Source organism: Triticum dicoccoides, chromosome 1A, assembly GCF_002162155.2.
Source record: "Triticum dicoccoides isolate Atlit2015 ecotype Zavitan chromosome 1A, WEW_v2.0, whole genome shotgun sequence".
NCBI lineage: Eukaryota > Viridiplantae > Streptophyta > Magnoliopsida > Poales > Poaceae > Triticum > Triticum dicoccoides.
Window position 1 is genome coordinate 511,917,990 of NC_041380.1, and position 21,061 is coordinate 511,939,050.

At 44.5% G+C, this 21,061-nt stretch overlaps 1 protein-coding gene and 1 long non-coding RNA gene across 4 annotated transcripts; both read left to right on the forward strand.

Moving 5' to 3' along the window:
- Window positions 1–9,085: 9,085 nt before the first annotated feature.
- On the forward strand, window positions 9,086–10,752 carry LOC119312102. Its single transcript, XR_005151255.1, has 3 exons — window positions 9,086–9,590; window positions 10,412–10,550; window positions 10,638–10,752. It is a non-coding gene; the product is annotated as an uncharacterized LOC119312102 (long non-coding RNA).
- A 2,483-nt stretch (window positions 10,753–13,235) lies between these two features.
- On the forward strand, window positions 13,236–17,368 carry LOC119284196 (BTB/POZ and MATH domain-containing protein 1-like). 3 transcript variants are annotated; one of them, XM_037563427.1, is made up of 2 exons: window positions 13,236–13,327; window positions 15,954–17,368. In XM_037563427.1, the coding sequence occupies exon 2, from the start codon at window positions 16,102–16,104 to the stop codon at window positions 17,170–17,172; it is 1,071 nt and encodes a 356-aa protein (XP_037419324.1). In that variant the 5' UTR covers window positions 13,236–13,327; window positions 15,954–16,101; the 3' UTR covers window positions 17,173–17,368. The 3 variants fall into 3 exon arrangements, with proteins under 3 accessions (XP_037419324.1, XP_037419317.1, XP_037419321.1); XM_037563420.1 differs by having other exon boundaries at window positions 13,265–13,322; XM_037563424.1 differs by lacking the exon at window positions 13,236–13,327 and adding an exon at window positions 13,432–15,399.
- The last annotated feature ends 3,693 nt before the right edge of the window (window positions 17,369–21,061 follow it).

Here is a 21,061-nt window from a genome sequence, read left to right on the forward strand (position 1 = left end):
TTACCAAGTGGGCACCATAGCATAATTTTCTCCTCGCCAGGATAATTAAGTTGTGCTAGCATATAGTAGATCACATCAGTACATAGTGTATTCCTGTCCAGGTTATCAAACCATGTTATCTTCTCATCCAAATATGTCAGATTCACTTCTTTTCCCGCAAAAAACCCACCATGATGCACCTCCACACTGAATTTCACCGAATGATACCCTACATTTTGCAAAGTGGACTGATTGTGAGCGGAGGCAATATGAACTAACCCTAGGATGTAGCCCAACATACAAAAAGAGGTACCGACCATGTAAAGTACCTAGTACTGCACATCTCAGACCTAAAACTAATTAGATGCACCACCAGTATTTCATCTATTGCATGAAGGAGAAAACCCTAACTAAAATCGGGGGATGGGATAGGGGGAGGGGGAAACTCACCGTAAGTTGGATCCCCATGCCATTCAGTGCGAAGAACCAGCAACTCCACCGTCGGATGGAACACCATCTAGACCGGCACCCTGGCTGCCGACGAGCTCCATGACAGCGCGGCGCCGCCTGTATCCTCTCCCATCGGCAACGAACAGAGGCAGCAAGAGAAAAAAGAGGAGTGTTTCACTGTGGCATTGCTTGAGACTTCAGGGGCTATCTGCAAAAAAAGCGGTCATCCACAGCCGTCACGTGCGCCGCGCGTGACCTGAAATCAAAGAAAACCGGGCATCGGCGCGGTTCAGCTGGCGTGTGTGACTTGATTGCACCCACAATGCAAGTTCTGTGACGGGTTTTTCCGGTTTGCAAGTTGTGTGACTAAAGTGCACCCGCAGTGCAAGTTCTTAGACCGCCGGTGCTATTTACTCAAATGTGGGAGAAGGTCTCCGACAAGAGCCTTCCTTTTGTTGGCCAGGTCGTGCCCCTCGGCGGCAACCTCTTCGCCGGCTGCAGCGTCATATCCAAGAATGGCCCCCTACCGGGAGATTCGCCGGTGTCCCTCGCCGCCTCGGTGTTCCACATGTCCATCAAGTCCTCTTCTACCATGTCGGTGCCACCCGAGCTCACTGCCAGCTTGCTATCAATCCAAGAGTTGGCCGGAGAATTATCATGGGAGATTCCCCGGCTGTTCTTCTGCCCCCTGGGTAAGGGCAGCTTCTGCTCCATCAGGAAGGGCATTTTTTGTGAATACTACGGCAGAGAATCCAAGTGCGTTGTGGATATGCCGATTATCTTGAGTACCTTCCACGTGGACGATATCGAGGCTATCTTGGCTTCCTGTCAGACAGAGCGCGGTGAGGCTCAGGATTTGCAAGTTGCAGTACAAGTGAAACAACATGATCGGACAGACAAAATCAAAGGCCGAGCTCGATGGCTTCCAGGCATGCCTGTGGTTGCACCCCTGTCCATGTAAGAATCTGATGCTCTTTCTCTCTAGATTAAATCTTCTACGTGCTGCATAGTTGTACCATACCAGCATTCGGTTTTCATACATAAACATCCCAAATTATGTTTATGTACAGTTATGGTCCATCTTATTTGGATGTTAATCTAGAGTGATATATTCAGATATAGCATTCAATATCTTATTCCAGTGACTTACAACCTTGTATATTCAACAACGCGCATCACTTCTTTTTTTCATGTTGCAGACACTTGCAACGGATTAGGAATTCAGGAAGCGGTAGTTTAATCAGGCAGTTCTGTCAAAAATTATACTTAACCAAGGTTTGGGCTGCCACCTAATTAAACATAGATCGGATTTGCTATTTCTCAGGTGCCTGAAATTTGTTTCACGCCAATCACCTTTTTCCTTCTTCCTTCCCTCTTTGGCTGGACCTTGTCGGAGAAGAAACAATCTCTCGCAAGAGAAGAACTAGCCCCACCATCTATCTTAGGGTGAAGTCATGGATGGTCTAGGGGATCGCCACAACCCCATTATCTATTTTAGGGGTTGGGGTGGGAGGGGGGTTTGCAGGGGATCTCCAGAGGTTTTCATGGGTGGTGCCGGGTATAGAGGGATGGCCGAGGCGGTGGCCAGCAACAACGGTGGGGGGTGAGGGGAGGGCGGGGCGGTGTGCTGTAGCACCCACTGGCCGCGAGTGGTGGAGGCCAGCGGTTAGGGCGGGGTAGGCTGGGGATGTTCGGGAGGAGGAAGAAGATGAACAGTAGCCCAATCTATTTTGGACCATTGGATTAAGATCTAGTGGCTGCTGATAAAAGTGAATGATGGCAAAAGAAATTTCAGGTACGTGATGGATAGAAGGTCCCAACATAGATATACAAATTATGCACACCAGTTGTTATGTGCACGACTTTCTTAAACCTGCTAGGGTCACGTCTGAAAAGTGTAGGGTTTTGAATTCATTTACTCTGAGAAATAAATAAACTAGACAATTTCGAGTTGCTTGATTTGCATGCTATCTGGTACTAGTGGTGGAGCTTGAAACAAAAGAAAGGTCGGGCTAAGCTGAAGCAAATTGTCTCTCGGCTGGCGTTTCACATCCCGATCTAGATGAATAGTAGGAGGAAATGATCCTAAGCTGGACGGGCCATGGCCTGGTTTTGCCCTAAGGTAGCTTCGCCAGTGTGTGGTACTATAAACCTTCATATGGGAGTCTTTCATTCCAAACTGGAACACATTTTTAGAAGTCGCATATTATGCCATCATGATTGTAGGGTTGCTGCAACAACTGTATTTTGGTATTATTTCATAATTGGTACTCCCTCCGTTTCAAAATAATTGAAGCTACAGATCCGTCCTATAAAAATCTCATGAGAATATATTTCTTATAGACTTGGTTAAACTTAAATAAACTTGACATCCAGAACTTCAATTATTTTGGAAAGGAGGTAGTACTTCAAGATAGAGCAATAAAGCACCCTGTTTTGCGCGTCATGTTGGAAAATCCAGCAAATGTTCATTTTTTCTGATGAATTGTAATTTTATCTCCCCTGTCTTACGAATGGGGAGTTCATTTACTTGGAGGAATTATGAAGTAAGGTGTGTGTGGGGTGAATTTAGGAAGCGGTAGTTTAATCAGCCAGTTTTGTCAAAATTTATGCTTAACCAAGGTTTGGGCTGCCACCTAATTAAACATAGATCGGATTTGCTATTTTCGCAGGTGCCTGAAATTTGTTTCACGTCAATCACCTTTTTCCTTCTTCCTTCCCTCTTTGGCCGGACCTTGCCGGAGAAGAACTAGCCCCACCATCTATCTTAGGGTGGAGTCATGGGTGGTGGCATGGGGAAGTCGGGGTGGGGGCACGGGTGGCAGACGCTAGAGAGAGTATTTTGTTGAAAACCCCCTCGTAGAAAAACTCCCTCGTAGAAACCCCCGACGAACCCAAAGTGTATCTCTACTATTAGTCTCTACTATTAAAGGAGAATCGAACGTCGTGATGGTTCGACCTCTCCCAGCGCTATCGATATCTCCTTCCACCCAGCCACCCACGATTTCGACGATCAAAAAAATCTGGGAAACCAGCCGACCACTCCCACACGTTTTGCTAAAAAAAATCACGTCCCACGTCCCACGCCCCACGCCCCGTACGGAAATGCTGTACCGACGACAAAAGTGTAGACGATGTGAAGACGATTAAAAATCGGGCGGCCGTTAGCTCTCCTGTACACATGCATGCGCGGCTGGATTTCACCGTCGTGCATGAATCGTCTGTCTTTGTCGTCCGTATAGCATTGCTGCGCCCCGTATCCCCCCGCCTCCCTCCCGATCCTCTCTCTGCAAAAAAAAAATCGCCGCCCTACCCCCACGCGGCACCTCGCTAGCCTAGATTTCGACTCGCCGCAGGTCACCCCCTACAGTAGAAGCACCATGTGGCCATCCTCGGTTTCTAAATATTAGTCGTTTTAGATATTTCAATACGAGCTACATACGGATGTATATGAACATATTTTAGAGTGTAGATTCACTCATTTTGCTTCATATGTACTCCATATTGGAATCTCTAAAAGGTCTTATATTTAGGAACAAAGGTAGTATTAGGTTGCTAGCTATGAAAAATAGAAAATTGAAAGGAAGAGCTTTGATGATGAGATAAACTAAGCAGATTGAATAAAGAACTACACGTTCTACACTGAAATGGTGAGTTGTGCAGCTTTTAAACACATGCCAATAAAAACTATCAAACCCTGCAACCTACTGGCCAATCTCTACTTTTTGGCATGGTCGACCTCCATTGCCACCTGCTGATTTTTCACTCAGTAGGCTAGATGCAGAGACCAAGAGGGCACATGATTGGAGCTACAGAAAGCTCTGGCGGCGTATTTTTTCTAACATGAACTAGGGACTGGGCGCATAGGGAGTTGGAGCCTGTACATGAAGCATGTCCTGCTTAGTCCAGCTGCACATGGCGAATGAAGGTGTTTACGAGGTTGTGTTAACCTAACACAGAGGATAGAGCTTTTACTGTTTTGTGAACATTTTTAATAGCAATTTGAATGAAGACCGTTTAAAAAGTTTATATGTCTTTGAATGAAGACCATTTACAAAGTTCAATTATTTAATTTACATGAACACTGGACCTGCAAGGAAGTACTTCTCTAATAAATGAAATATACATGATTCAGTTTACTGGTGCGTGTCAATCATGTTTACAATAGTATTTGTTGACTCTCATATTCTGGCAAGCATGTTTACAATAGTATTGTTAGTATAGTGTGCTGGATCAAATGTATTCAGTGAGTGATATGGTTAGTCGAAGATGAGGTAGGCCATATTGTATTTTTCGTTTGGTTCAGCCATTTGTCAACTGTAAACTTTGTTCGTAGTCACGTGAGTTCAGTATTTTGTCAATCTCTCCAAATAGGTTAACCATGGCTGTTCATTGCCAAGGTGTAAATGCTGCTACATAATCCACCTCTCACTGTAGTGTTCTGATGGCCTATATTTTGGTTCAGCCTCACACACTTAAAGGATATATGAATTCTAATTAGATGTACGTAGACCTTGAGGTACAAGGAATCATTTTACTCCTTTTTGCATCCTCGTTACAAGTTCATGTGCATGTTCTAGACTGTACATACCAGCATGGTGGTAGTTAGAGCATGGTTCTAAGATACTTTGGGCCCTCACCACAGGCCACCGCCAGACCAAAAATGCAGTGCTGGTTCTGTTGTTGGTGTGTCATAGAAGTGAGTTGTTTATTCGTAGGAGAAAACTGATCTTAGTTTCATGATTATGCACTTGATTATTTTTATGCATGCCCGCTCATTCATGATCGTGTCGGCCCAAATTGAATCACATCATTTTATATAATTGGTTCTATAAAAGATTACCCCTACAAATTTGAGTGATATTATCTCAAAGGAACATGGCAGAAATCTGAAAAGGTACTGCGTAGGAGAGCGGTTAGTGAAGGGTGCGTGGCACAATGAGTTACACAGTGAGGCAATAGTTGGTTGATTGCTCTGTAAAAGTAATTTCTTTATTGGATTAATTCTTGTGTCCCTTCCCATACCCGTTGATTCTATTGTATCATTTCTCAATATTGGGAATAAAAAATGACATGCAAATAGTGCCTTCCTTCTATATACTTTTGGAATCCATTAGCTATCTCGGTGGAGTTGATTTTGAGCTCATAGATGATAATCAACAACATAGTTGTTTCTTATTTGATACATCAACTCACTTGTATATATGTCTTTCACATATGTAATATGTGATCGTACGCTCTTGGGCAACAGGGAGATAAGAATGCGACTTTGATACAGGGGGGACACAAAGCTGACAAGAGGATGTGCGCCGGAGATGGAAAAAAGCGAGCGAACATGACTCGATCCTGGGCGGGGCAGATCGACAGAAGTGGCACAAAAATGCTAATTGTCATTGTGATGTTGAATATGCACTATAAATCCCATTAAGGCTCTATGTCACATATGGGATGGTTGTTTTTGCTTTGGGGAGCATATGCTTCTGAATGAACAGTTAATTAAACAAAATTCTTTTTTTACATGTTCATGTTAGTGTAATAAGAGTGCTTCACAATTTTCATGCAGAACGGGCTAGCGCTGCTTATTAATGAAAAATAAATAAATGTAATACATTAGGCGTTCCACTTGTTTTTATTTGGCACACCTCGAAATGCTTAAGCTTCCCCCCTAAAAATTCAGATGTGACCATAAGCACATCTATTATTTTTAGTTTTTTTACACTTAAAAACATTTTTCGTGCGTGGGAGCATGTGCTTTTGGGAATCGAATTGGATTTCATTTACATATTCATTATTCTTGTTAATATTAATGTGTTCAAGAAGTGATAATTCATGACAATAGGAACACGCGGTAGTGACTGAAGTTATAGAAGGCAATTATGCATGTGGTGGGAAGGGAAAAGCAACATTGCAACCTACACTTTTCAGACGTGACCCTAGCTGGTGTGCATAATTTGTATATCTATGTTGGGACCTTCTATCCATCAGGTACCTGAAATTTCTTTTGCCATCATTCACTTTTATCAGCAGCCACTAGATCTTGATCCAATGGTCCAAAATAAATTGGGCTACTGCTCATCTTCTTCCTCCTCCCGAACGTCCCCAGCCTACCCCGCCCTAACCGCTGGCCTCCACCACCCGTAGCCGGCCGGCGCTACAGCACCCCTCCTCACCCCCACCGCTGTTGCTGGCCACCGCCCCAGCCATCCCTCTATGCCCGGCACCACTCATGAAAACCTCCGGCGATCCCCTCCCCCCCCACCCCAACCCCTAAAATAGACCCCTTCACAGCCGCGTGCGCCACGCCGGCGGCCGCGCCTCACGGTCTCCCGCCGCTGCCCGCGATCATCCGCCGCGCACATTCCCGCCATCCGCGGTCTTCTGCTGCACCACATGCTCCTATTTCTCCGTGGCGGCGGCGTCCCCATCCAGCTGGGACTGGACCCGCTGGAGCCGCCATTTCGCGGAGGTCGGCCAGGCCGAGAGCTACGCTTCCATCCTCCGCTTCCAGCTCGAGGGGTTCATGGAGGGCGCTTCTCTGACCATTGAGCACAGTTTCCGTCAGACAGTGCGTGGTCGTAGGCGAGGTCCGGCGCGTATGCACACTAGGTGCTCGACCAAAAGCCAGATGCATAGCAGCAGGGCGGTCCAGCGGGAGCGGCAAGCACCGGGCATAGAAGATTAGAAGGGGTGGCGGGGCGGAGCAGACCATGGCACGGCAAGGAGGCCAGTGCTCTGGGCAAGCAGAGGCGGACCGGATGGAACAGGTGCGGCTAGGCGGAGCAGGTGCGGTGGTTCGGGCACACCGTTGTCATTGTCGGCGGCAGCGACCACTCTCCTGCTGCTTAGCCCTGATTCGCCTCTCCCTAACGCAGCATCGGCCGCTGCCTCCTAGCCTGTCGTCTAGCGGACACGACTGCACGGAGAAGTGACTTGGTTGGTTCTAGTCCTAGTCCATAAGCAACCTTGAAGATAGTTGAAAGGGCGTCTGCTCGCCTCGTGTCCGATTGCTGTGGTGAGCATGTATTGGTTTTGGAGAGGTTATTTTTTGCTGAAAACTCCCTCGTAGAAATATACTGTTGCACAAAAACCCTCTCCCTACTGTTTTTGGACCAAAGTTTATCACTGTAAAGAGTTTATGGCGTTAGGTGTGCAATTTTTGAGTTCATGGAGTTCATCCGCTTCGAGTTTATGGACCAATGACGCATTTCAATCTATTAAAGTGTATAACATTTAAGCTAATGGTTAAAAAATGAAATAATTAGCACTTCCTAAATGTCATATATTGAAAAATTATTTGTGATTCGAAGAATGATTAGATCATACTAAGTTCATGCTTAGCCCCCTATTTGGATACTAGAATTTGGGAATTTGTTACCAAAATTTCAAGCTCATGGTTGTTTTAACTTTTTAGCAATCAGGGTTCATCGATCTCCCTTGCATTTATTTTATCTTAATGGTGGCTGCCCATCCCATGAAAATTCTCTGACCCCAACTTCCTTTATCAGAGACCCCCTTGCATTCTCATGCCCTAGCTGCCATATAGTCCACAACCTGCTATTGAGTGACATTCTACATGTAATCCATGCCATCGCTGAGCCTCTGTACATAAATGGTTTTCTCCTGTTCACTGCTATCTCTGATGATTGTCTGAGCTAATTGAAGCCTGTCATTAGGATCATCAGCTAATTTCCGAGGACTGCACCTTTGATATAGTCTACCACAATTTTTTCTTCTTCAATTTCACCAGCTTTTGGATTCTTAGACCTGATTCCATTACTGTCGACACATTAAAACATTCTTGGGAATTGGGGTTTTATATATAAAAAACCATTTTTTTCAAAGTTTGAAAATATGTGCTTTTCTGATAGACCCTTATTAACTTTATTGAACTTTATCGAGATGCATATTAAACTGGAATATCATTCTGGTCCACTTTTCTGCTGAATTCTCGTAGAAATTACTGCTCTGCGTTTCCACTGTTAAGGTTCAGGTTTGACAGTCTGTGAGCTGCGCTACAGCTTGGTTGTAGTGCTGGGATGATATATGTCTAAATTCACACAGCAATATAAAGTATGCAAGTAGCTTAATCTACATATTTATTGTCATGTTTCAGAGTGTTGTGCCTTTATCCTGATCACGGTTCCTGCCTTTTATTCCTACTGTTCATGTTTAATTATGTGGCACTTGCATTGGACTATAGTTATTATAGCACTGGGATGACACATTTCTAAATTAACAGCTATATTGTTTAGCAGAAAACAACAAATGCTTAAAAATTAGAGTGATAAAATTATTGTTCAAAAGCCGCATCAGTGCCTAGCAGCTGCAGATAAACATCACATTTGCGATGATTTTCTGAAACACCAATTGGATGACCCTTGTTTACTAGCCAAGAACGGCTGTGATAAATTTGGTTGCCTAGTTATGCTCATCATGTACCTCATCGAGTGAGCTCTGTTCTCATCAATCTTTTAATGCTTATTATGATACTGAAGAAGCACAGAGCCATTGCCATTGTTATAATACCGTCAAACCTGAATTTTAGAACTCATTAGCAGTGTGCATGAACTACTAGCATGTCTTGCAAGCTCCTCTGTACGGGGCTTAATAGCTATCATCTATTCACTTGTGACTTTCTATGATGATACAGGGACAGTGAACAACATATTGAGTTATTCCAAGAGGAAACAACCCAGATACTCAACCAAAAGGGGATCGGCAGCACTGGGGGTGAGGGCCGGAATCTGTCCGTGTACCTTGCGGTATGCTGTCGGGACTGGTCTGTTTCTCAAACCAAGGCTCCCCTGTACAAGGTGGAAGTTGCCCTCTCCAATTCCGACGACCCTTCTTTGCCGCCGGGAGCGGAGCCTACGTTTACCTGGACAAGGAACACTTCGCTCTGTTGTCTTGGCAGAAGGACAGCGGACGCTACATGTCTTACGATACAAAGACTGACGAAACTTATCCAAGGAAGTTATATCTGAAGTTGGTTACCTATCGAACTGGGAGGTGTGTACTCGAGGGGAAGACTCCGGAGATTGTTGTCTCCTGCCAATCGGAGCAGGCCTTCAGGGTCTGCAGTTCCCCTGGGTTCTCTGATGCACCCATCGCCTTCACTTTATCCATATAAATAATGCCATTGGACACTTTTTTATCCCACAGTATGTTCCTTAAGAAGCCTTGCTTTTTAACTGCAAATGTATAATGCCATGCACCTCTGCTCATTGCTCATAGTTTCTACACTTAATAGGAAGCTTACCTTGTGGATTATTATCACCCTCCTGCATTTTCTACATTGGCATAAAGTTTTTATTGTCCCCACTGGACAGTCATATACTCCCTCCGTCCGGAATTACTTGTCGCAGAATCCATTTCCGTGACAAGTAATTTGGGACTGCGGGAGTATTATATTAGCAGTGTTAACTTCAACTGCACTGTTCTGCCCTCTGGCCTTTTTACATCATAATCTTTGATTTTACCCTTTTATACGTACATCTTGGATGTTCGACATGATGAAATCTTATTACAATATGGATGATGGTTGTGCCGCTACCTCTAATCAGTATTTAGTGCTGAGCATGTTAAGATGATGGAAAACATCCTGTCTCACTGATAAATAGTCTTGTAGGAGGAATAGCTTTCCCCCCTCCTCGTGCTTGTTTAGGTAGCAAAGTTTGGATGAACATGGCTTCTGGCTTGGTTGGGTTGTCGACCTTTGCATGATGTCTTGTACTTCCTCCATCCCGAATGTGAAGTTTAGAAAAGTAACTGATTAGTAAATTTACCATTTTAAATGTGAAGTTCCCACTGCATTATACGACGATGCTCTATTTGCTAGCTATTATTCTTTGAAAGAGACTGGGCCTGGATTTTTTTATCTCATCTGATACTGATTTGAGCATGGCCAAGAGATTTATATCTCTGTATATATGCATCTAGAATTCTAGATGACACTCTGATCCCTTTATGCCCCTGTGGACAGACACCTTGAGGCTAGGGAAATCAAATATGGGTAGGTTGTCCACAATAGAAGTTTGATCACACCAACAGTTATGCTGGAGAGTGCATTCAACCGTGGAGGCTACACAAGATCGATAGCATCTCGACTAAAGAGAGAGACGGTAAGTTGTGCTGTTTATGCATGTGAACATATATGCAAGTAACTTTATGCATTTTGTTTATTTTCAGCCTGGTTTGGAATAATGCAGGACGATTCTCGAGGGGAACATATGACACTCACTCCTGGATATGGCGTCTGCCCTTCTTGTACTAGTTGTGCGGACGTGGATGCTTTTGCTTAGAACAATATTGTGTAAACTCCATGTGAATGTAGCTCGTTCATTAGTCAAAGTGATACCTGTGACACTCTTGACTAAATTTTGCCGGTTACCAAATTCAGGCCAACCATTGTCCGTCTATTTGACAGATTTTAGTACAATTGGTCCCAACAATTCCACAATAGTGACATGTTTTTCTAACTTGCATTGTAAAGCCTATGATACGTGGCACATAGTAAGATCGAATCCCCCGCGTATCCTCGAAGCATCAAGTTTTGGATCCACTCTCTCAATGATATTTACCAAATCAGAAAATTCTGTTGCTTCATTGTCATATGGTTGGAAGAAAGACCGGGGCAAAAAAAAGAACTATTAACCATATGACATCGACTCCTTAACCGCTTGCACAATTGCAGCCGAGACCGAAGCGCCAATCGGCTTGATCAAGAGCCATCGATCCCCTGCGATTGCGAGACATTGTACTTTTCCGCTTTTATTAGAACACTTCTCTTTATAAAAATATTTTTTGGGGGGAGAACCTTTTTTCTTTTTTGAGTGAACCATTGGACTCAGGCTAGGTTAGAGCTCTCTATGGGCCTAACAATGCTAGAAAAGCCCACGAGAAGAAAAAAGTCGAACCTTCTCGAGAAAGCCCATGCCGCCCAACAATGCTTTTCTATCTCGGTTTCTCCGAAATTCGCCGCAGTCAGCAGAAACCCTACGACAGCTTCTCAAAAAGGAAACCCTAAGACGGGACTAGCAGCTATAGCGGCGGTGACCACTCTCCCTGGGAAAGTTCCCAACTCCCCATTTCTCAGAGCAGGTTGCCATGTCGTCCGCCATCGCCGCCGGCGGCAAGCCGTCGGGATCCGCTTCCGCCATCGTCGGCGCCTCGGCGAGAGGGTATCATACTCTCAAGGTCGATGGTTACTAGTGCACCAAGGTGACCCCCACGGGTGAGTTCCTCCAATCTTGAACATTTTATGATTTCCCTATAATTTTTCGAATTCATGAACATTTTATGATTTCTCAAAAAAACTTCAACTCACAACTTTCTGAAATTTGGAAATTTTGGAATCTTGAATTAATTTTAAAAAGGAAAAACAAAAACAGAAATAAAAAAAGAAAAGGCAAAAAAAGGGAAATGAAAAAGCAGGGGACATCACGCCCGTACATGGGCTGGCCCATATGTGTGTGTGGGAGGAGGAGTGCTTCCTATAAAGAGAGAAAAGGAGAGAAAAAAGGGTGGGACCTGGGATCAAACCTGGGTCTCCCACGTTCTGTACTTGAGTTATGTGAGGGTAACACCGTGTATAAATGAAACCCCACGACGACTTTAAAAAAAAACCCGAATCATTTCTTCACTTATTGGTTGCATCGGTGATAATATTTTCCAATTTCGGGGGTAATTTCGATGATGTATCGTCGGAAGCAATAGTATAGGGGTTATTGCTTCTGGCCGTACGTCACCGAAATTGCCCCCACAATTACAAAATATTGCCCACCATGCCATCTGTAAGTAATAAAAAATGTTTCACACAAAGAAGTCTCTACATGGGCCGGCTCATGTAGTAGGAACCTTATATACTGCGCCCTGCACGCTGAGAGAAAACACAACGCGCGTGTTTGTGCCGGCCCATCTCCGGACGGCCTTTTTTTTCAGTTCGTTTTTATTTTCCGTTTTACTTTTCCGCCTTTGTTTTTTCTATTTTAAACAATTTGGGATTCCGTTTTGAAAATAAAAAATGTGACTTTTAAAATAAAATGTTTAATAATTCATAATTTTTGTGGATTCAGAAAATGTTTGTGATTTTTAAAAATGTCCAGATATTCATAAAATGTTCATAATTTTTAAAACAAATGTCCGGGAATTCAAAATATTTTCATAATTTATTAAACAGTTAATGTATTAATTGTTTTTGATGAAATTGAAAAAAATCGCCAATTAAAAAATATTCATGAATTGGAAAATACCCTAAAATTTTTAAAACTGTCCGTGACTTAGTAGTTTATTGATTCATGAAATATTCGCGGATTCAAAAAAATGATCATGCATTTCAATTATTTTTGCTGAATCCAAAAAATGTTTGTGAATTTTAAAAATTGTTCCAACAATTTCGAAAGAAATGTTCGTCAATTCTAGAAAAATCCGCCTATTCAAGAAAAAAATATATTCACAATTTTCAAAAAATGTTTGCAAATTGTATAAAATATTCATGAATTCAATTTTTTTGTTATTTTAGAGAATGTTCAAAAATCTGTAAAAAAGTTAATGATTCCACATTTGTTCATGAGTTTAAAAAATATTCATGATTTTCAAAAATTGTTCACGATTTCACGAAGATGTGAATGATAGTGTATCTCGCTGATGCAGCAAAAAATGATAATGACCATTGAAGATTATGATTTTTTTTCTCTCGTTGCAACGCACGGCCGCTCTGCTATAGATATAGATACTTATATATCCCAATTTAACAAATATTGTCCGGTTTAGCTTCAATCTCGTTTCTTTTTTGAAAGATCCGCTTACAATTAGTCACTCCTGTTGCGTTTTGGTCCGCGAGAGTTCCTTTCGCCGGTCGCACTCCTGCTGCTGCTCCCCTCCGCCGTCACTTGGTCAGGTCTCCCCCCTTCCCCTCTCCCTCTCCAGGAGCTTCTTCTAGAACCCTCTCCATCCCTCTCCCCTTCCCGTGGGCAGGACGGCGAGTGGCCGCCGCCGCGCGCGCGCGGGGCGGGTATGGCTTGCTTCTGGATCCCTGACATTCGGTCTCGCGGTCGGGTTTGGAACTCCAGTAGATCCGATTTTGGCGGTGGCGCTTTTCGTGCCGCTGGTTGGATGTTGGGACGAACCAGCCTGAAATGGGGCCTGGGGAATCTGAGCTGCCCATTGCCTCTGTCCTTCCGAATCTTTTTCAGCAACCTGACGGACAGTGTGGTGTTAGGCTATGCTTGGGATTGCTTTGATTCCGAGTAAGTAGCTTTTCTCAGCTGTTTCTGCGTGGCAGCTGTGAATGGGAGCTCCTGAGCTTGATTCAATCTCGCCCGCATGCCGCACACGAGCTTGGGCATTGTCCTGTTCTCGTTGCAGTAAATTCTTCCAAAGTAGATCGCTGGAGCAATATTTCTGATCTAAATGTACAGTCCAACCGGTCAACCAGCATTTTGTCGTCCGTTTTGGCATTACTGTAACCATGAGTCTAACTGAGTTAGGTTCATAGTTTAGGACAGGATACGAAACGGGGGTAGATTCAGATTTCGGATAACTGTGCAGAAATATTGTTAGCTTGTACTACAAGGAGATAAGATTGACAACAAACTAGGCATATCATGTGATGCTACTATTTTCACAAGGATTTTCCTCCCTTTTCTATTTGAAATGTTGCATTATTATATCTCATCGTAGAAATATGCCACAACTAGACAAACTAAGCATCAAGCCTGCACGCAATATTTCATTTCCAGTCAGCGTGTAGATTATTTAATTTACCATGTTGTACACAAATGGAAACCATATAGGTAAGAGTCTAATATTCCAACTACAACTAGCCTTATACATATTGATTCTCATACTTTTGCTGTAGACCTACTCAAAATTGATGCTTGTGGAAGATGGAACAACTGGCTGTGAACTAATAAATTTAGAAAGCATTTCCTCACTTTTATTTATGCAGCTCAATCAGTAGGATAACCATGGTGATTTGCGATTGCCTATGGCTGGGTATGATCTGATACAAAGTTGACATAGCTTTGGTCCCTTGATAACATTCATAGTTTGGTTAATGTGTCTAATGACGATTGGATGGAAGGAAGATGAGTGTGTGCAACGTGATTTGTTGTGATTGTATAGGAAGGCCCCCTACCATTCGAAGTTGCCGATCAACGTGGATTTTTTTTAGCTCTTCTCCTTTTTCTTGTTTAATACAGTGAAATTTATCACCTCTATCATTAATATGAGTCCTCCATTCCCACCTCTGTTCTTTACCAAACCTGGTCAAATACAAAGAACCATACCCTTGCTTGAAGTGGTCTGTTTTCTTGCCTGTTGTTCCCTGGAGAATTTTCCTTGTTTTAATCCTCTATTATAGGAAGTAAGCCACCAGCTGGAAGCCTGCATCTCATGCTAAACCAAAAGATGATATTGGTTCAAAGTTTATGAGTCATGGTGTCGGGTCGAGTCTCCTTAGCCTGGATTATTCGTGACTAGTTATGACTAATCGCCCCAAGTCGCTGCAACTAGTCAGGGGGATTTACAGAGAGGGTGAGAGGATGTTGAGGGTAAAGTTGCTGTTGTGGAGGACCTTGAATGTGATGTCAAGGTGGCGGTAGGTTCCTAGGCAAGGTCCTGATGGCTGAAGCTGGGGTACAGTAGATTGCAGTTGATAAGGGAGGACATATTTGGCCCATGAAGGCCCATTTGAAAACCCTAGCTTTCTTGATGTATCTAACCGTCCATACTTATCCGAGCCATCTGTACCATCCATCAAGAATAGAAGAGTGGTAACTGCCCAGCAGAGTGTGGCCAGCACCATACATAGCCGCCGCCAGTGCAGATCCCTTCTCTCTTCGCATACCTTCTTCCCTCTTACAACAACTAGCGGCGGGGTAGATCGATAGCCGGCGGTGGCACGGTGGTTGATTCCTCATGGAAGACCTCGACAACTGCCCAAACCAGCACGCAAGCGTCTAGTGGGGGGTGAGTTGCACAACTTGCCCTGCTAGTTGAGTCACTTTTGCAAGGCTTCATCGCTGGTCCGGCAAGGCGATTAGCCCGTGTCTAATCGGTGATTAGTCGGCAACTCAAAAACCTTGTATTGATTTCATACCGCACTGTTGTTTTCATGTCTAGATTTATTAGAGGTCCACAAATACGAGGGCCATCTGAGGCAGTCCTAGTCTTTGGCGTGTTGCAAGTTTTAGTCATGCCTTGTTTTTTTTGTTCAGTATTGATATATTGTTTCTTTCATTCAGTACTTTCTTTGTCTAATATTTTTTGTAATTTTATAGAACCTTATGTTTCCTTTTAGATATAAGCTAGTAACTTGCTTGTAGGTGTAAACATGGAAACAATCATGCTTTATCCTTGGTATCAATCTTCCTTCTTTAGTGCTTGGCAATTTAGGTCTCAGAATGCTAGTTGTATGTTCTAAAATACCAAGCTGGTCCTGGAAGTTGCACACAACCTCATTTGTTTTCTAGATTGGTTATCATGTTTTTCCTACTCTCCTTATTGTGTCATCTTGTTCACAGTATTTTCTCCAGTCGCCCGCTGCTTCTTCCTCCAGTACGAGTAGTAGCTGTAGCAGCAGTCATCTCTTCACAGGAAAAAAGCCCAGCAAGGGGTGATTAGTCTGCACAGTATAGCTTCCAACTCCCCACTTCTCAGAGCAGGTTTGCCATGTCTTCCCCCATCGCTTGTGTCGGTGAGCCGTCGGGATCCGCCTCTGCCATTGTCGCCACCTCAGCGAGAGGATATCATACCCTCAAGATCGACGGTTACTGCTGCACCAAGGCGACCCCCACGGGTGAGTTCCTCCAATCCAGTCAATTCTTTGTCGGCGGCCATTGCTGGCGCATCTACTATTTCCCCAATGGCATGGACTCCGAAACAGCAGATTATATTTCCTTTTACCTCAAGCTCGATGAAATTGCAACCGAGGGTGTGAAGACGATGTTCACTATTAATTTTGCCAAGGTGGCTGAGAAGCGACTGTCATGGCCGTGGGCATCCACAACTGGATATGTTTTTGGTGGTAAGCAAATGTGGGGCTGTCCAAAGTTCGTCAAGAGGGAGGATTTGGAGAAGTCGGAGCATCTCAAGGACGATTCTTTCACAATCAGGTGTGACATTGCCGTCGTCCATGACATCTGCACCAAACAGACCAGCGCTCCAAAGTTTGTCTTTGTGCCCCCACCCGAGCTGAATCAGCACCTCGGTGATCTCCTCAAGACTGAGAAGGGCGCTGACGTTGTGTTTGAGGTAGGTGGTGAGAGGATTGCTGCACACCGGTGTGTGCTCGCGTCGCGATCTCCAGTCTTCAGCGCGGAGCTCTTTGGCATGATGAAGGAGGGCGACACAGCCAGTGTCATACACATAGATGACTTGGAGGCACAGGTTTTCAAGGAGTTGCTCTACTTCGCCTACACTGATTCATTGCGAGAGGCAAAAGAAGAAGAGGAAGATATCATGTGTCAGCATCTGCTCGTTGCGGCGGACAGGTATAACATGGAGAGGCTAAAGCTGATTTGCGAGGAAAAATTATGCAAGTACATTGATACAGGCTCTGTTCCGACCATTCTAGCACTTGCTGAGCAGTACCACTGCCACGGGTTGAAGAAGGCATGCTTTGATTTTCTCAGCTGCCCGGCACATCGGAGGGCAGTCGTGGCCACTGAGGGCTTCCAGAATTTGTGTAAGAGCTTCCCTTCTCTTGTGATGGAGCTGATTGCCATGCCCTTGCCACCTTAGCCGAGTGTTGCCCCGTATTTTAGCAATGGTAGTTCATGGTTTCTAGATGGTTGATATCAACTAGATCTCTTGTTTACCAATGTGTACTGGTATGTGGACTTTGTGACTTATGTTATCAGGCAGTTATCTTGTCATGTGACTGTATTAAGTAATCAGGAATGACTTTGTTATCAGGTTTGCTTTATGGATTCAAACCCCCAAGACATGATTGTTCTTTCAGCATTTTGTTTTCTTATTACAATGCTTTGGACGAGTAATGCATATCACTTATGCTTTTCTTTCCTTGTCCTGAGATGTGAAAAAAGTTTTAACCCTGTTTTTATGTTTGTTGACTGCATCTCTACTTCTCTGCCTGTTACTCCAAGAATACTCTGTCATTTCTCACGAAAAAAGAACAGATATCGTTTGCTAGTACATAGCTTGATGTTAATTCATGATCTCTTGAGAAACCAAAAATACTTTCCATGTTGCCATCTCCCTTGTGCACAAAACAAAAAGAAAAAAAATACTTTTCTTGTAAATTCATGATCACTATGTTTTTTGTGTTAGTAGTCCATTACCTTTCTGTAGGGCCTACCAAGCATTCAGGCTGCTTACTGATTAAACTCCGGGCATGCATGATAGTCCTTGGGTCATTCTGTTTTCTGAGAATACTTTAGAGTTTAGACAGTAATGCGAGGCGCTTGCGCTCTTCTTTCCTTAGAAGATGTATAAAAAAAATCGATCTCTGGTTTGATGATTGGCGAATGCATTATACTTCTCTGCCTGTTATTCCAAGAATTACCTTGTGATCTCACCAAAAAACAGATATAGTTTGCTATCACATAGCTTGATATTTACCCACGCCCCATGTAAGAAGTCAAACTCAGGTTCTTCATCTTTTCAAACTTTAAAGGAAACATAATCACCCTTCTTCAGATTTATGGAGGGGTACTCCACCAATTTCTCAATCTTCTTGTTGGGAGGGAATCTGACCAAGAACTGACCACATAGCAGAGAAGTTTTGTTTCATTCTTGAACAGATACTTCACCCTCGGTCTGGGCGACGTCAAGAATAACCTAGCAGTGTTCTGCACATGCAAGATTACGGTTCATGGCCATACGCCCGAGTTCGTCCATCATCATTGTGGACTTCCTGTTTAATCCTAGCTATGGAGCCACTCCAGCGCATGTTCTCCTTGGCCACTGAGGCCAACGTTCTCTCGCGCCTGCCGGGACGCCAACGGATTCTTCGATGCGCCTTCTATGCGGACAATGTTGCCCTATTTATCAACCCGCATCGGAGAGATGCGGAGATGGTGCAGTAGTTGCTGCTAGCTTCGTTCGGATTGATCACTGGTGTGGTTACCAACCTGATGAAAAGTGCTACCCTGCCTATTCGTTGCGGGGATCGCGACCTCGCCACCATTCTACAACCGCTCGGTATGCTAATTAAGACATTCCCTATCATATATTTGGGCATGCCACTATCCTCGAGCCTCTGGCTAGATAAATTTGATGGTAAACTGGCAACTTGGAAAGGCCAGTTGATGCCCAAAGGGGGACGCCTGATCCTGCTGAAATCAGTATATCTGATTGCGGTCCATCGTCTGCCGGCTTGGATTATGCAGCGTATCATCAAACGTTGCCGGGCATGGCTATGGCGCGGCAAAGGGACTTGCAGCGATGGCCAATGGCTGCGCAGTTGCTGGTACGGGGGTGCTTCCAGCAGGAAGGAAGTAACTATGTCCCTACTGCTCCTTACATCTTGGGAAATATGGCGCGAATGCAACAGAAGTACATTTGAACGGCAGCAGCTCACCACCGTTGGGTTTAGGAGAATACTTAGTGACGAAATCACCGTGTGGAACCTGGCTGGGGCTTCCATTCCTTTTGATCCTGGCTGAGGTTTTCCCGTTGCGTTTCTTTCTCCCTAGCGTTTGCTAGCTCTTGTGTTTTCTTTTTTGATTCTCTTTCTCTGCGAGCTTTGATCTCGCTCCTCCCTGTCTAGGTGTTTGTATTTGTCACGGCTTTCTAATCAATGGGTTTGGCAGCCCTCTTGCCAACATTAAAAAAAAGATACTTCACCCTCCTCCACAAATACAATCCCAGTAGTTTCAAAGTTGAGCCTAGTCCATGAATACTACTAGTCCTCTTTGCAGACTCACAGAGATCTTCAAGCTTTCCTGTATTACCTTTTCTTATTTTAGGTCCTCCAGCTTCTTGATTTTGTCCTTCCAATTGAGTTGAAAGTTGAAACCAAACTGTCTGGTTGACCTCCATCGCCCGAGGAGGCATTGGGTACTATTGCAACTATTAAGTGTTAGAATAAATCCGAGGCATATACCGTAGATCATTCGAGAACCAAGCAATCACACGAGCACGACATCAAGATTTGTTAACACAATCACACGAGCACGACATCGAAATTTGTTAACGAGGTTCACCGATATGGCTATATCCCCGGGGCATGACTACGGGCGCTCCTTCCCGTGATACCGTCACAATACTGCACACCGGCCACTCGGGCGCCGGCACACGCCGCCGGCTCCCCCTTGCGCGTCTGTGTTATTATGTTGGCATAGGTTACATCGTGTGTCTACCCCCGCTATATATAAAAGGTCTAGGATACAAGTGTCCTACTAGAACACGACTCCATATCCTATCTAAACACAATACAACTACAAGTCCAACTGTAACCTACCTTGTATACTATATTCGACACAACTCTAACAAACTTCACCTTGGCGAATATTCTCCACCACCTTGAATTCGTCAATGCGTCAAACTTCCATGTACATTGGACTTGAGCTTATCCCGTGAGTACCGCTGCTACTTCAAAGACTCTATATGACTCCACATGCAACTTGTAGTCCCTTCTTTTCTTGACCACAGTCAACTCTCGAGAAAAATTAAGTTCCTTGTTACTCTAGTTTGTACTCCCAACTTCCTGAGTATCCGTCAACGCCATCACACACCGATCACTGACCTGCGTGAAAATGAACTACTCACATATTGGGTGTCACACATAAGAGTGACCTGAACTCAACATCACCGCTCCTTTCTTGACTGCCTGTCTGAAACATGAAGGAATTTCACCATTGCTTTTAGTCATCCCGAGTCAAATTCGCAGATGTCTCATCACATGTATGACCACCAGAGCCCTGGCCCGTCTCCATGCCCTGTGCGTACCGCACGCCTCGCCGCTATTACGCGTCGAGCCTCCGCTGTCCCGGTCGAGCCTCAAGGGTCGTGAACCCACACCACTCAACCCCCACTGCAGAGTACCGCCAATCATCACCGACCGATGACGAGTTTCACGCTTCCATCGGACCACTGGGCTCCAGTCAGAACCACGTGTCACTCGCTTTTCCCGCTGAAATAGGCTTCGACTCTCTGACGTCTTACGCCGTAGCCCCTTAATCCAGCTCCACCTTCAACATGACTCCATGGTAGATGATCAGTCCACCCCTGCGCCTCATCGACTTCAAGCTCCGTGTATACACCACCTTGAATCAATCCCGCGCCATAGTCTTGTCGAAGCCGCACAAGCCCACGGGGCCCGTGCCACGTGTTTCCACGCCCAGAAGTCGGTCACCATCAGCATCACGCTCCTACGTCGTAAGCGCCGATTCCGCCACCGTCTTCTGTACCAACCGACTCATATCGATTCGTCAGACTGCCTAGTCTGACCCAGTCGAACTCGTTCGACTGTAACCATGCTCCACCCCACATCGTGTCCACCCACACATCTGTGCATGTCTTAGACGCCATGTGTATGCATGATCCTGTATGACGCACTTATCCGCGTGCCTCCGTGGCCTGTCCACGTGTTCCAAGTCATCTTGGCAAACCGACTCAGAAAAAAAAAACTTCCATGCATACTGCACATATCTTCTTTTTTCCTGTC